This window comes from Pristiophorus japonicus, chromosome 9 (assembly GCF_044704955.1).
Source record: "Pristiophorus japonicus isolate sPriJap1 chromosome 9, sPriJap1.hap1, whole genome shotgun sequence".
NCBI classification, from domain to species: domain Eukaryota; kingdom Metazoa; phylum Chordata; class Chondrichthyes; family Pristiophoridae; genus Pristiophorus; species Pristiophorus japonicus.
In genome coordinates, this window is record NC_091985.1 from 215,580,045 (window position 1) to 215,592,815 (window position 12,771).

Genomic DNA, 12,771 nt, shown 5'->3' on the forward strand with positions numbered 1-12,771 from the left:
TGGGATTGGGGGTAGTGTGCTGACATGGATTGAGAACTGGTTGTCAGACAGGAAGCAAAGAGTAGGAGTAAATGGGGACTTTTCAGAAGGCAGGCAGTGACTAGTGGGGTACCGCAAGGTTCTGTGCTGGGGCCCCGGCTGTTTACACTGTACATTAATGATTTAGACGAGGGGATTAAATGTAGTGTTGGGTGGCAGTGTGAGCTGCAAGGAGGATTCTATGAGGCTGCAGAGCGACTTGGATAGGTTAGGTGAGTGGGCAAATGCATGGCAGATGAAGTATAATGTGGATAAATGTGAGGTTATCCACTTTGGTGGTAAAAACAGAGAGACAGACTATTATCTGAATGGTGACAGATTAGGAAAAGGGCAGGTGCAAAGAGACCTGGGTGTCATGGTATATCAGTCATTGAAGGTTGGCATGCAGGTACAGCAGGCGGTTAAGAAAGCAAATGGCATGTTGGCCTTCATAGCGAGGGGATTTGAGTACAAGGGCAGGGAGGTGTTGCTACAATTGTACAGGGCCTTGGTGAGGCCACACCTGGAGTATTGTGTACAGTTTTGGTCTCCTAACCTGAGGAAGGACATTCTTGCTATTGAGGGAGTGCAGCGAAGGTTTACCAGACTGATTCCCGGGATGGCGGGACTGACCTATCAAGAAAGACTGGATCAACTGGGCTTGTATTCACTGGAGTTCAGAAGAATGAGAGGGGACCTCATAGAAACATATAAAATTCTGACGGGGTTAGACAGGTTAGATGCAGGAAGAATGTTCCCAATGTTGGGGAAGTCCAGAACCAGGGGACACAGTCTAAGGATAAGGGGGAAGCCATTTAGGACCGAGATGATGAGGAATTTCTTCACCCAGAGAGTGGTGAACCTGTGGAATTCTCTACCACAGAAAGTTGTTGAGGCCAATTCACTAAATATATTCAAAAAGGAGTTAGATGAAGTCCTTACTACTAGGGGAATCAAGGGGTATGGTGAGAAAGCAGGAATGGGGTACTGAAGTTGCATATTCAGCCATGAACTCATTGAATGGTGGTGCAGGCTAGAAGGGCCGAATGGCCTACTCCTGCACCTATTTTCTATGTTTCTATGTTTCTATTTCTGATCCCAACATAATATTTATAATCTAAACATTCTACGATGGAAATATCTACAGCCAGTTGGTTGCAAACACCAACTGTTGCTCAGTGAACTCTGTCTCTCTCTCTTTCTCTCTCCCTCTCTCTAATGATACCAACCACATTTTCCCTCTGTCAAATGAACTTAACATGAACACCTTTCAGAAGCTGAATTAACCGAGTTCCATATGCCAACATCCCTCTAATCTTCCATTCACTGCAACTGAAAAGAAACCGACAGATTGTACCAGTCAGGATTTGAAAGATATTTACAACAGATTTTAGATGTTCTTAGAATTAGCATTGTTCTCTAATCTGTCCACTTGAGGAGTTTGATAACAGATTCTCCTGTGAATATAGAGCTGGGTTATTGGGCCGTGATGTGTTTACTTGTTCATCTTCATGACTCTAAACCTTTGCCAATTATTTGATGTGATCAATTTACTTTTACGTCTTTATTTTTTTAATACATTTCCCGAGTGGAATCAAATTTAAATTGAAACCATGTTTGCAGTTGTGATGCTCTGTTGACACATCGAAGGTGAGAGAGATGCTGTGAGTGAGGCACACGCTAAGTCCAGTAGCTGAAAGTGATCAACAGACTGCGTTCTGTGTTTAGTGATTCTGGGCATGTTACCAATACCAACCCTGGATACCAAGATGAGGAGAGGCACTGTGGAAGGAATGAGGAATTGGGACTTGTCCATGTGAGTTACAAGGTATGAGAACAGAAATAATATCACGTTAGAAAGGAGAAAAGGCCTAAAATTGGAGCAGTCGGTAACAGGACATCAATTAGTCTCCTCTTATCTTGGTGAAATCAAATACCAACACATTGTGTTATTTGAAATATCAAAATATTAAACTCCTGCCCAGTTATAGGGGTTGTTAACATCAGCTGAAACAATCCCCAACTGTCAAAATGAGCACGATGTAATTAACAGCAGCAATAACAGTAGAACACAGCCCCTGCAGTCACTTGTGAACTCGCCGAACCCGTAGGATCTTGTTCGGGGCTGAGGCCCACCACACCAGATGTTTGTAAAGTGGATAATGTGGATAATGGGGCTCGGGGCCGCACTCGGTGCTTTTCTCCCAGAGTTTCTCTAACCCTCTCCCTGGAGCTCACTCACCTCCCGTGTTACCGCCTGGCGCTGCTGCCCCACAGCGCACTCTCAGCTCACACTGCCCGGTGATTACTGCAGGTCTGGACCAACTCACTGCGTAAAAATGTTTTTCTTATGTTGCCTTTGGACACAATACTCCAGTTGAGGCCGAACCAGTATTTTATACAGGTTCATCATAATATCCACACTTTTGTACGCTATCTTCTTCTTAGGCAGTCCCTCGGAGTCGAGGATGACTTGCTTCTGCACTAATGAGTTCTCAGGTGACTTATGAGTCCAATGCGGGACCTACAGTCTCTGTCACAGGTGGGGCAGATGGTGGTTGATGGGATTTTGTTTGAAGGGACAGGTGGGTGGGGTGCTTGGGTTGTCGTGCGCTCCTTCCGCTGTTTGGGCTTGTCTTCCTCTAGCTCCAGGCGAAGAGACTCGAGGTGTTTGGCGCCTTCCCGGATGTTTTTCCTCCACTTTGAGCGGTCTTGTGCCAGGGATTCCCAGGTGTCCATGGGATGTTTCACCTTTTCTCGGAGGCTTTAAGGGTGTCCTTGAAGCATTTCCTCTGCCCACTTGGGGCTCACTTGCCACGTCAGAGATCTGAGTAGAGTGCTTGTTTCAGGAGTCTCGTATCGGGCATGCAGACAATGTGGTCCATCCATCAGAGCTGATTGAGCATAGTCAATGCTTTGATGCTTGGGACGTTGGCCTGAGCGAGAACACTGATGTTGGTGCACCTATCCTGCCAATACATTTGCAGGATCTTGCGAAGGCAGCGTTGGTGATACTTTTCTCATGCTTTGAGGGGCCTGCTGCACATTGTCCATGTCTCTGAAGCATATAGGAGGGCGGGTATCACTACTGCTCTGTAAACCATGATCTCTGTGCCGGCACAGAGGTCCTTGTCTTCAAACATTCTTTTCCTCAGGTGACCGAAGGCTGCACTGGCGCACTGAAGGCAGTGTTGGACTTTATCATCGATGTCTGCCCTTGTTGACAGTAGGTTCCCAAAGTATGGGAAATGGTTCACGTTGTCCAAGGCCTCATTGTGGATTTTGATAATCGGGGGCGGGGGGGGGCGGGCAGTACTGTGTGATCGGGGGCAGGTTGGTAGAGGACTTTTGTCTTACTGATGTTTAGTGTAAGGCCAATGCTCCCCTACTCTTCTGTGAAGGCATTGGCGATGGTTTGGTGTTCGGCCTCTGAGTATGCGCAGATGCAAGCGTCATCTGCGTACTGTAATTCAATGACAAGTATCCTCCTCAATCGCCTTCTCCCTGTGATTGAAGAGCTCCTCCCAGAGTTGCAATGCAGATTCCGCCCACTAAGGGGAACAAGGAATGTGATCTTCACCGCGAGTCAAATTCAAGAGAAATACAGGAAACAATACCAACCTCTGTACATGGCCTTCTTTGACCTCACAAATGCTTTCGATACTGTCAACCGTGAAGTATTATGGAGGTGCCTCCTCAAATTCAGCTGCCCTCCAAGTTTGTCACCATCCTCTGCCTGCTCCATGATGACATGCAAGCTGTGGTCCTGACCAACGGATCCACCACAGACCCAATCCACGTTCGGACCGGGGTCAAGAAAGGCTGTGTCATCGCACCAACGCTCTTCTCGTTCTTCTCGTTCTTCCTTACTGCAGAGCTGCATCACACCCTCAGTAAGCTCCCCACTGGAGTGGAGCTAGTCTACAGAACAAACGGGAAACTGTTCAATCTCCATTGCCTTCAGTCCAGATCCAAGTTCGTCCCATTCTCTGTCATTGTACTCTATACCTCTATTCTTGAAGCCCAAGATCCCGTAAGTTTCTTTAACTGCATTCTCAACCCACGCTGCCACCTTCAAAGATTTGTGCACGTATACCCCCAGGTCTCTCTGTTCATGCACCCATTTAAAATTGTACCTTTTCATTTATATTTCCTCTCCTAGTTCTTCCCACCAAAATGTATCACTTTGAACCTTTCTGCATTAAATTTCATCTGTCACGTGTCCGTTCATTTCACCAGCCTGTCTGTCTTCCTGAAGTCTTTCACTATCCTCCTCACTATTCACTATACTTCCAAGTTTTGTGTCATCTGCAAATTTGGATATATTAATGACTTAGACCCAAGTCTAAGTCATTAATATATATCAAGAAAAGCAGTGGTACCTAGTGCCGACCCCTGGGGAACACCACTGCATTCCTTCTACAGTCTGAAAAACAACCTTTCCCCACTACTCTGTTTCCTGTCACTTAGCCAATTTCGTATCCATGCTGCCACTGTCCATTATATTCCATGGGCTTTAATTTTGCTGGTATTGGTAACAGATCCAGGATCACAAAATATAAAACCCAGTCGGTTAATCACTTTCAGCTACTGGACTTAGCGTGTGCTCCAACAGCATCTCTCTCACCTTCGATGGGTGAATAGAGCATCACACTTGCAAAGCTAGTTTCCATTTATATCCACTCAGCAAATGTATTTAACAAAAGCCTGTAGGCCAATGAGACACTGTTAAGATGCCAGTGTGCTGCTCTTTTGCTCTGCATTTTGCCTGTAATGGAAACTAACTGAACATTTCTCCCAGTGTAACCTTTGCTGCAATGAAATGTGTGGCAAATGGAATATTGGCGTTTATTGCAAGGGAGATAAAAGTCAGGAAGTCTTGCTACAACTGTATAGGGCATTGGTGAGGCCACACCTGGAGTACAGGTGGACCCTCCCTTATCCAGCATCCTTGGGACCTGGCCTGTGCCGGATGAGGGGTTTTGTCAGATAAGGGGAGGTCATCGGCCCGAGGGATGGGAGGAAGTCACCCAAGGTCGGGGGGAGGAGGTTGCCCGAGGTTGGGCACTGAAGTGTCAGTGAGCCGAGCATACCACGAGGCATCGGCGGATCCAGCGGGCCCAGAGGTGTCGGCGGATCCAGCGGACCCAGAGGTGTCGGTGATCAGCGGGCCCAGAGGTGTCGGTGATCAGCGGGCCCAGAGGTGTCGGTGATCAGCGGGCCCAGAGGTGTCGGTGGGACAAGCGGGCCCAGAGATGTCGGCGGATCAAGAGGTGTCCAGTGGGACCAGCGGGCCCCGAGCTGTAGGTAGGCTCCGAGGTGTTCTATATTGAGGGGCTTCTGCTGCTGCTGATCACTTGCTTTTGTGTGTTGATTTTCTGTTTAGGTGAATGATTTAATTAAATCATAAAGGAAAGGTATAACCGTTGTGCCTAAAAAAAGGAATGGGAAACCTGGGGGGCGGGGTGAATGGGTCGTGTTCTGTGCATGCACCACCTGGATAAGGGAGTCCTGGATAAGAAAGGTTCAACCTGACTGTGTACAGTTTTGGTCTCCTTATTTAAGGAAGGATATACTTACATTGGAAGCAGTTCAGAGAAGGTTCACGAGGTTGATTTCTGAGATGAAGGGGTTGCCTTATGAAGATAGGTTAAGCAAGTTGGGCCTATTACCCATTGGAGTTTAGAAGACTGAGAGGTAATCTTATTGAAACGTATAAAATTCTGATGGGGCTTGACAGGGTAGATGCAGAGAGGATGTTTTCCCTCGTGGGGGAATCTAGAACTAGGGGGCATAGTTTCAGAATAAGGGGTCGGCCATTTAGAACTGAGATGTGGAGGAATTTTTTCTCAGAGCCTCGTGAATCTGGAATTCTCTGCCCCAGAGAGCTGTGGAGGCTGGGTCATTGAATGTATTTAAGGTGGAGATAGGCAGATTTTTGAACAATAAAGGTGTCGAGGGTTATCAGAAGCGGGCAGGGAAGTGGAGTTGAGGCCAGGATCTTGTGGAATGGCGGAGCAGGCTCGAGGGGCCAAATGCCCTACTCCTGCTCCTATTATCTTATGTTCTTATTTCTTTTAATCAGCCTCAGGCCCTTGTTCATGTCTGTTGTAATTGTATAGAAAGGGGATGTGTAAAGAGATGGTGTTTGTATGGAGATGTGAAACAAGGCAACGGTATGTGTATGTGGGATAGTGACACAGCCTTGTGGTCACAGTCAGAGCAATGCACAGATATCCTTGTGGTTATGGTTTTACCAGGGTCAGTACACAAATGCTCAAGCTAAGGGGTGCCAGGGATTGTGAGCAACAGCAGTAAATAAAATCTAAATGTAAATTCCGATAGTTTATCTCCATTTATTCCTATGTTAATAACTTTTGTTGAATGTGGCCCACGCCAAGTGCCAGGATATTGGATCAGACCCACCATAAGAAATGAGTTTGACACCCCTGAGGTCGACAATGTCAACCGGATTCCCCCCATCCACCAACCTAACAACTTCTTTACAAACTCAAGCTAGTTTGTAAGACGTGACCTTGTTTTGTGGAAGCCGTGTTCAGTATCTCTAATGGGCCCCTTCCCGTTCCCCATGATCGAAAACAGCATCTCCTGGAATCCCTTCAAACATCTTCCCAGTGATCGAGGTCACATTGATGCGCCTTTAGTTCCCTGGCTCGGATTTGTTCCCAATCTGGAAAATGGGAGCTACGTGAGCTGCCTTCCAATCTCAGGGCACAATCCCTGACTCTATTGAGCTGTTGAAGATATGGGCAAGGGGTTCACAGAGCACGCGTCCCATCTCTTTAAACACCCTTGAGTGAATATCATCTGGTCCTTAAACACATCAAGATTAACCTAAACAGAGAGTTTGCTGTCAGTGAAGAAAGACGAGAAGGACCAAAGTGCCATTTGCCCCTCTCAGTGTGGCCCTGAAGGACTGTGTCCAGGCTGAAGCTCTGTTCCCAGCGTACAATCCTCCCTCCAGATTGTCCTCTCTGAGCTCCAACCAGATGATGCTAAACACTCAGGTGGGAAAGACAAAAATCTGCAGCAATGTGTTGAAAGTAACACTGATTTATTTACCTATATCCCAAATAGTAAAGTCCAGTCCAGTTACAGGAGTATTATCAGCAGAAACAAACCCCAACTGGCAGAATGAACACAATTCAATCCTGGATTTGATTAACAGCAGAATCCAACTCCTGCAATCACTTGTGAACTCATTGGTGAGTCAGCAGGCTGGATCACTGAGGCTCCCTTCCCACACTCGGACCAGATGAACGGTCTCTTCCCAGTGAGTGCACTGGTGTACAGTGAGGTCAGATAAAAGCCCACCTGAATAGTCTCTATTCAGTGTGAACACGTGGATGGCACGTCAGTTCCCTGGAACTTTTATCGCACTCCCACAATCCGGGCATTTAAAAGGCTCTCCCCACAGTGTGAACTCGCTGGTGTGTCAGCAGGATGGATGACCAAGTGAATCCCTTCCCACACTCTGAGCAGGTGACTAGCCTCTCTCAAGTGTGAACTCGCTGGTGTTTAGTGAGGATAACCGAGTGAGTCCCTTCCCACACTCTACATGAGCAGGTGAACAATCTCTCCCCAGTGTGAACTCGCTGGTGTTTAGTGAGGATGACCGAGTGAATCACTTCCCACACTCTGAGCAGGTGAACAGTCTCTCCCCAGTGTGAACTCGTTGGTGTTTAGTGAGGATGACCGAGTGAATCACTTCCCACACTCTGAGCAGGTGACTAGCCTCTCTCAAGTGTGAACTCGCTGGTGTTTAGTGAGGATGACCGAGTGAATCACTTCCCACACTCTGAGCAGGTGAACAGTCTCTCCCCAGTGTGAACTCGTTGGTGTCTCGACGGGTCAGAGGATCGGTTGAAGCCTTGTCCACAGAGAGCACATGTACCGTTTCTCCCGCTGTGAATGGTGCTTTTTGATTCCATGTTCAAATGATATTCAGATCCTGATGTATTGAGTTACACCGTCAGATCTCGATGTGATGTTTGATTTGAGCTTCCAGTCCACAAATTGTCCCATTTTAATACCTGTAAAATGAATTCCAAACAGGAAAAATGGAGTGAGAGAGAGAACCCACAAAAGCATAGACAGTTTATGAAATTGAGCTGAAAGAATCTGGTCATATGTGGGGCCTGCACTAGAAAAAGTGACCATGAAAGCTGCCGGATTGTCTTAAAACCCAACTGGTTCACTAATGTCCTTCAGGGAAGGGAACCCACCTCCCTCGACAGTCCCACATGGGAAATTGGTGGTCCTACTGGGCTCAGAAGTACTGTACCCCCCCACCCCCACCCAGCTGATGGAGATAGGGAATATTCCACCACGTGGAGCACTCTGTGTATGGACATCCGCCATAATCATAGAATGGGACAGCACAGAAGGTGGACACTTGAGCCATCATGAGTGCATTCCAGATCACAACTCGCTGTGTGAAAGTTTCCTCATGTTGTCTCTAGTTCTTTTGCCAATCGCCTTAAATCTGTGTCCCCTGGAGACCAATCATTCTGCCAATGGAAACAGTTGCTCCTTATTTACTCTAGCAAAACTGGAAGAACTTCATTTGGAGCGGAGAGCCAGTGACACATTCTGTAACCAGGCGCAAACACTCCTGCACAGTCCAGACATCACTTGTTTCCACTTGGCATGAAATTATAATTCATTTCATTTGATTTTAAATAGTTTTGTTAATATATTGAATCACGTTTCTCTAATTGCATTTCCCATCTCAGTTTCAAAGCCTCATTTATTTCCTTCCTCTGAGCCCCTGAACCTCATCTGGAAGTATAATGTTGGCGAGTGGTGATTGATTGCCCTGGGAACCAACAGGGAGAGAGGCCGGAGTCCCAGGGAGCAGCATGTTCTGCAACCAATCGTGGAGCTTGAGGGGTGTAACCTGAGTCGGACAGTCTGGTGAGTCAGTGTGAAGCCATTAAACAATTTATGGTTTAAAAACTCACGCAAGATTTCTTTTGTCAATAAAACAGTTTAACATTTGTCACTATTTTGTTTCCCTGGTGCGATGTTAAAGCTCTTTCCACAGGCAGTGGAGTTTCAGACACTTCAGTGCCAAGTGGACCAGGTGTTTAAAAGATCATTCATTTCCCTCTTTCCATATCGCTGAGAGTTAAAGGTAGAGATTGATTTCCCCTCATTATGTATCTGTTTGAGGGCAAATAGTGACTGGGACCGAACCCCAACATCACGCAGCACCTTCAGGAGTGAAATGGAGAAATCAGAGCATGCATTGAATCTGGATTTCAAACAGAGAGGATGTGACGAGGAGAGTGCGTTGGATGGGGGACTTGCAGCTTAGGGACTAGAAACGAAAGAATGTTTCAGAGAAACTAGAACTGTGTTCAGAATTTCTACCCTGTACTTAGTGATGACTTTTGTAAATTATGAGGGCAGGTTGTGGAGACGAGGCTTGTATTCCCTTGAATATAGAAGATTAAAGGGTGATCTAATTGAGGTGTTTTATGATTAAAAGAGATGGTAGGGTAGATAAAGAAACTATTTCCTATGGTGGGGGAGTCCAAAACAAGAGGTCATAACCTTAAAATTAGAGCTAGGCCATTCATGGTGATGACAGGAAGCACTTCATCACACAAGCTGGAACATGTCCCCGAGAGTAACCGAAGGTGTGAGAACTGAAATAATCTAGAGTTAGAAAGCAGGAAAGGCCCAAAAATGGAACAGTCTGTAATCGGACATCAGGTAGTTTTCTCTTATCTTGGAGATATCAAATGCTCGACAGTGTGTTTGAAAGAAAGCTGATTTACTTGACATATCAAAATATTAAACTCCAGCCCAGTTTTGGGGTTATTAACATCAGCAGAAACAAACTCCAACTGTCAGAATGAACATGGTTCAGTCCTGGATGTGATTAACAGCAGAATCCAACCCCTGCAGTGAATTTGATGGTGTCTCAGCAGGTGGGATGAACAGGTCCAATCTTCCCACACAGGGAGCAGGTGAACGGCCTCTCCCCGGTGTGAACTCCCTGGTGTCTCCGCAGGGTATATGACCAAGTCAATCTCTTCTCACACACTGAGCAGGGGAACAGTCTTTCTCCGGTGAGTATATTGGTGTGTCAGCAGGTTGGATGAATCAGTGAATCCCTTCCCACATTCGGAGCAGATGAACGGCCTCTCCCCAGTGTGAACTCGCTGGTGTTTCAGCAGGTAGGATGAATTAGTGAATCCCTTCCCACAGTCAGAGCAGCTGAACGGCCTCTCCCCGGTGTGAACTCGCTGGTGTGTCAACAGGTGGGATGACTGAGTGAATCTCTTCCCACACATTGAGCAGCTGAACGGCCTCTCCCCGGTGTGAACCCGCTGGTGTCTCAACAGTAGGGACGACAATGAGAATCCCTTCCCACACACCGAGCAAGTGAACGGTCTTTCCCCAGTATGCATTCGCTGGTGTGTCAGCAGATTGCATGACTGAGTGAATCCCTCCCCACACACGGAGCAGGTGAACGGTCTCTCCCCAGTGTGAATTCGCTGGTGTGTCAGCAGGTTGGATGACTGAGCGAATCCCTTCCCACACACGGAGCAGGTGAACGGCCTCTCCCCAGTGTGAACTCGCTGGTGTGTCAGCAGGTGGGATGGGTAAGTGAATCCCTTCCCACACTCGGTGCAGGTGAACGGTCTCTCCCCAGTGTGAACTCGCTGGTGTGTCAGCAGGTGGGATGTCAGTGTGAATCCCTTCCCACACTCGGAGCAGTTGAACGGCTTCTCCCCAGTGTAACTGCATCGATGAGTTTCCAGCTCAGACAGAGAATTGAATCTCTTCCCACAGTCCCCACATTCCCATGGTTTCTCCATGGTGTGGGTGTCCTTGTGTCTCTCCAGGTTGGACGATCAGTTGAAGCCTCGTCCACACACAGAAGACGTGTACGGTTTCTCCCTGCTGTGAATGGTGCGATGTTTTTCAGGCTGTGTAACTGGTTAAAGCTCTTTCCACAGGCAGTTCACTAGAACACTCTCACTCGGGTGTGTGTGTGTCTGGTGCTTTTCCAGTCACACTGATGTTTGAAATCATTTCCCACAGACAGAATAGACAAACATTTCTTCTTCCACATTCAAAGGCAGATGATATTCAGGTCCTGATGAATGGAGTAACTCTGTCAGATCTTGATGTGATATCTCGTTTGAGTTTCCCGTCTGCAAATCCTTCCCTTCTAAAGCCCTGTAAAAGGAGTTTAGAAAAACCATCACTGAATGCAAGATAGAAATTCAGAACAGACAATTCTAGTTTTCATAGAAATTTACATCACAGAAGGAGGCCATTCAACCCAGTGTGTGTGTGCTGGCTGACAAACAGCTGTACAGTCTAATCCCACTTTCCAGCTCTTGGTCCGTAGCCTTGTAGGTTATGGCATTTCAAGTGCATATCCAAGTACGTTTTAAATGCTATGAGGGTTTCTGCCTCTTCCACCTTTTCAGGCAGAGTGTTCCAGACCCCCTCCAACCTGTGCGAAAAAATTCTCCTGAAATCCCCTCTATACCTTCTACCAATTACTTTAAATCTATGCCTCCTGGTTATTTTCCCTCTGCTAAGGTGAATAGGTCCCTCCTAGCCACTCGATCTATAACCCTCAATTTTATGCACCTCAGCCTCCGCTGTTCGAAAGAAAACAACCCCAGCCTAGCCAATCTTTCCTCATAGCTAAAAATTCACCAGTACAGGCAACATCCTCATATCTCTTCTGTACCCTCTCGTTCCTGTAATGTGGTGACCAGAACTGCACGCAGTACTCTAGCTGTGGCCTAACTCGTGTTTTATACACTTCAAACACAACCTCCCTGCTCTTGTATTCCATGCCTCGGCAAGTATTCCGTATGCCTTCTGCCTTTTAACCACCTTATTCTATCTGTCCTGCTTCCTTCAAGGATTTGTGGACTTGCACACCAATGTCCCTCTGTTCCTCTACACTTCAATGTCCTACCATTTATTGTGTATTCCCTCATCTTGTTAGACCTCCCCATTACCTCACTGCATTACCTCACACTTCTTGAATTCCATTTGCCACTGTTCTACCACCTGACCAGTTCATTGATATCTTCCTGCAGTCTGCAGCTTTGTCTCATCAACTACACAGTCAATTTTTGTATCATCTGCAAACTTCTTAATCATACCCCCTACATTCAAGTCTACATCATTGATTATATACCACAAAAAGCAAGGGACCAAGTACTGAGCCCTGTGGAACCCCACTGGAAACAGCCTTCCAGTCACAAAAACACCCATCAACCATTACCCTTTGCTTCCTGCCTCAGCCAATTTTGGATCAACTTGCCACTTTGCCTCGGATCCCATCGGCTTTTACTTTCGTGACCAGTCTGCCATGTGGGACCTTATCAAAAGCCTTGCTAAAATCCTTATAGACTACATCAAACGCACCACCCTCATCAACCCTCCATGTTATCTTCTTAAAAACTTCAATCAAGTTAGTCAGACACGACCTTCCCTTAACAAATCCATGCTGACTGTCCCTGATTAATTCGTGTCTTTCTGAATGAAAATTTATCCTGTCCCTCAGGATTTTTTCCAATAATTGAAAGACAAATTTGGGGAAATGAATTGTATTTTGTCACCCCATCAAGATTGGGGGCAGAGGGACAATAAATAATATTAATAAATTATTTTAAAAATCGGTGAGCAGACAGGTCTGCAGTATGTTCACTATTCAAGCTGACCAAAATCAGGCCGTTTTGATTGGAT

At 46.5% G+C, this 12,771-nt stretch overlaps 1 protein-coding gene across 4 annotated transcripts in view; it reads right to left on the reverse strand.

The window, feature by feature from the left end:
• Positions 1–7,074: 7,074 nt before the first annotated feature.
• The window catches only part of LOC139273627 (gastrula zinc finger protein XlCGF57.1-like), a 70,339-nt gene continuing 64,642 nt past the window's right edge, over positions 7,075–12,771 (reverse strand). For 3 of the 4 annotated variants that reach the window (XM_070890599.1, XM_070890600.1, XM_070890601.1), the window contains one exon: positions 7,075–11,235. In XM_070890599.1, the coding sequence (XP_070746700.1) occupies positions 10,086–10,871 (786 nt within the window). In that variant the 5' untranslated portion in view covers positions 10,872–11,235 and the 3' untranslated portion in view covers positions 7,075–10,085. The remainder of the gene's footprint in view (positions 11,236–12,771) is intronic. The other variant, XR_011595259.1, reaches the window with a different exon arrangement.